A 2569-nucleotide genomic window follows, 5' to 3' on the forward strand; every position below is an offset into this window, starting at 1 on the left:
GGGAGGGGGTGTAGGGGCTGGAGGGGGTGACAGAGATAGGCAGGGGGTGTAGGGGTCTGGAGGGGGTGACAGAGATAAGCAGGGGGTGTAGGGGTCTGGAGGGGGTGACAGAGATAGGCAGGGGGTGTAGGGGGCTGGAGGAGGTAACAGAGATAGGGAGGGGGTGTAGGGGGCTGGAGGAGGTTACAGGGATAGGGAGGGGGTGACAGATAGGGAGGGGGCGTAGGGTGCTGGAGGAGGTGACTGGGGTAGGGAAGTGGGTGCAGGCGACGTTAACTTGCCCCTCACTCATGACCCTGATCTGTGTGTTAAAGACGAGCCGCCCATTCTGATGGAGAAAGCTGGGAGCCGGGGCGGGAGCGCAGTGCGGAGGGAGAGCCCCTCACCGGACCCTGGGGACAGCGAGGAGGAGGAGGAGGAGGAGCAAGTCTCCGACAAACCTCGTCCCCGCACCACGGAGATCGCACCTCGCCGGGTCAGAGTGTTCCGGCCGGAGGGCACTGGAGGGTCGGTCGGCGAAGGGATGCTGCGGGGACGGAGCTCCGGGGCGGAGCGCGAGAGCAGGACGGAGGGAGTTTCATCGGAGAGCGACAGCATGGGGGACAGCGACCGGGGTTCCGGGGGACCCAGAAATGGCAAGGGACCGCGTCCCGCCCCATCGCAGGGCCAGAAACGCAGAGAGGACAGCGAGGAGGAAGGGGAGGAGGAGGACAGCGACTCTCAGACCTTGGCGTCCGGTGAGGACGAGGGCCAAAGAGCTGGGGCAAAGAGCTCCGCGGACGAGAGCTCAGGGGGTGAGGGGTCCCCGTCCTCCAGGGGCCAGGAACGGGCCCCGAAAGGAGGCAGCGACAGTTCGAGCAGCAGCAGTGAGAGCGATGGAGACAGAGCAAAGATCTCACACAACAAGGCAAAGAAACACGACAAGGTGAGCACCTCCCCTCTCTTCGTCGGAGAGTAAATCTTCCTCTACACTGTCCCCCCATCAAACACTCCCAGGGACAACATGGGGTTAGATACAGAGTAAAGCTCTTTCTACACTGGCCCCCCCATCAAACACTCCCAGGTTCAGGGACAGCACGGGGTTAGATACAGGGTAAAGCGCCCTCTACACTGATCCCCATCAAACACTCACAGGACAGGGACAGCACGGGGTTAGATACAGGGTAAAGCTCCCTCTACACTGTCCCCCCCATCAAACACTCACAGGACAGGGACAGCACGGGGTTAGATACAGGGTAAAGCTCCCTCTACGCTGTCCCCTCCCATCAAACACTCCCAGGGACAGCACGGGGTTAGATACAGGGTAAAGCTCCCTCTCTCTGACTGTTACAGAGGAAGCTGAACGAGAAGGAGACGAGGCAGGAAGAGCACCCCACCATCAAACGCCTGAAACGCTGTATTGCTGCGTGCGGGGTCCGCCGTAATTACAAGAAGCTGTTTGCCGACTGCCGCAGCAACAAGGCCAAGATCAGAGTACTCCGCCAGGAGCTGGAAGACCTCGGTATTAAAGGTACTGACAGAGCGGGCCGTCATCCAGCCTCTCTTAACACCCACCCCCACTACACACTGCCCTCACAACACCTGGGTGACAGGGGTGGGGGTGCTGTCTGTACACTAGGCGGAGTCAGCACTTCCTGAGGGGGTCTGTACCCTCTGTGTGTGTTGGCAGGGGGGGTGGTAGAGTCAGTGCTCCGTGAGGGGGTCTGTACCTTGTATGTGTTGGCAGGGGGGGAGAGTCAGCACTCCCTGAGGGCGTCTGTACCCACTGTGTGTTGGGAGGCAGGGTAGAGATGGTGCTGCCTGAGGGGGTCTGACCGTCTGTGTGTGCTTGTGGGGGGGGGGTGGGGTTGGAGTCGGTGCTCCCTGAGGGGGTCTGTACCCTCCGTGTGTGTGTGGTGGGGGGGCGAGAGTCGGTGCTCCCTGAGGGAGTCTGTACTCTCTGTGTGTGTGTGGGGTTGGAGTTGGTGCTCCCTGAGGGGGTCTGTACCCTGTGTGTGGGGGGTGGGGGGAGAGATGGTGTTCCCTGAGGGGCTCTGTGCCCCATGGGGTATCAGTGCTCAGTGGACTGACACCCTGGGGTAGGGGAGTGGGCGGGAAGGGGAGGTGTTCTCATCCCCAGTGGGACGTTTGGATCTGAAATGATCGAACAGGAATCGTTCCAGTGAAATGTTTGAATATCTTTTGCTGCGCGATGTGAAAGCTGGGGGACAGTCTGCTCAGGAAACGCAAGCTCAACTCATGTCAGATTCTTCTCTCTCCTCCCTTTCACTTTCTCTGTTTCCTCTCCCTCCCTCATACTGTCTCTATCTCTCACTCTCTGCTTCTTGTCTCTCTCATCTGCGCTTATCTGTCAATCTCTCCCTTCCTCACCTCCTCGCTCTCCCTCTCACTCACTAACTCCACTCCTCCATCTCACTCTAACTCTCTCCCTCCCTCATCTCCTCACTCTCCATCTCACTGTCGATCTCTGTCTCTGTCCCTCAACTCCTCACTCTCCATCTCACTGTCGATCTCTCTCTCTTCCTCCCTCACCTCCTCACTCTCCATCTCACTCCCGATCTCACTCCCT

At 59.6% G+C, this 2569-nt stretch overlaps 1 protein-coding gene across 1 annotated transcript in view; it reads left to right on the forward strand.

Moving 5' to 3' along the window:
• hirip3 (HIRA interacting protein 3) overlaps positions 1 to 2569 on the forward strand; it is a 7420-nt gene that overhangs the window by 3313 nt on the left and 1538 nt on the right. The window contains exons 4-5 of the mRNA XM_048621125.1: positions 315 to 925; positions 1333 to 1510. Coding sequence (XP_048477082.1) covers positions 315 to 925; positions 1333 to 1510 — 789 coding nt within the window. The remainder of the gene's footprint in view (positions 1 to 314; positions 926 to 1332; positions 1511 to 2569) is intronic.

Source organism: Rhincodon typus, unplaced genomic scaffold (assembly GCF_021869965.1).
Source record: "Rhincodon typus isolate 14 unplaced genomic scaffold, sRhiTyp1.1 hic_rhity00000062, whole genome shotgun sequence".
Classification (NCBI taxonomy): domain Eukaryota; kingdom Metazoa; phylum Chordata; class Chondrichthyes; order Orectolobiformes; family Rhincodontidae; genus Rhincodon; species Rhincodon typus.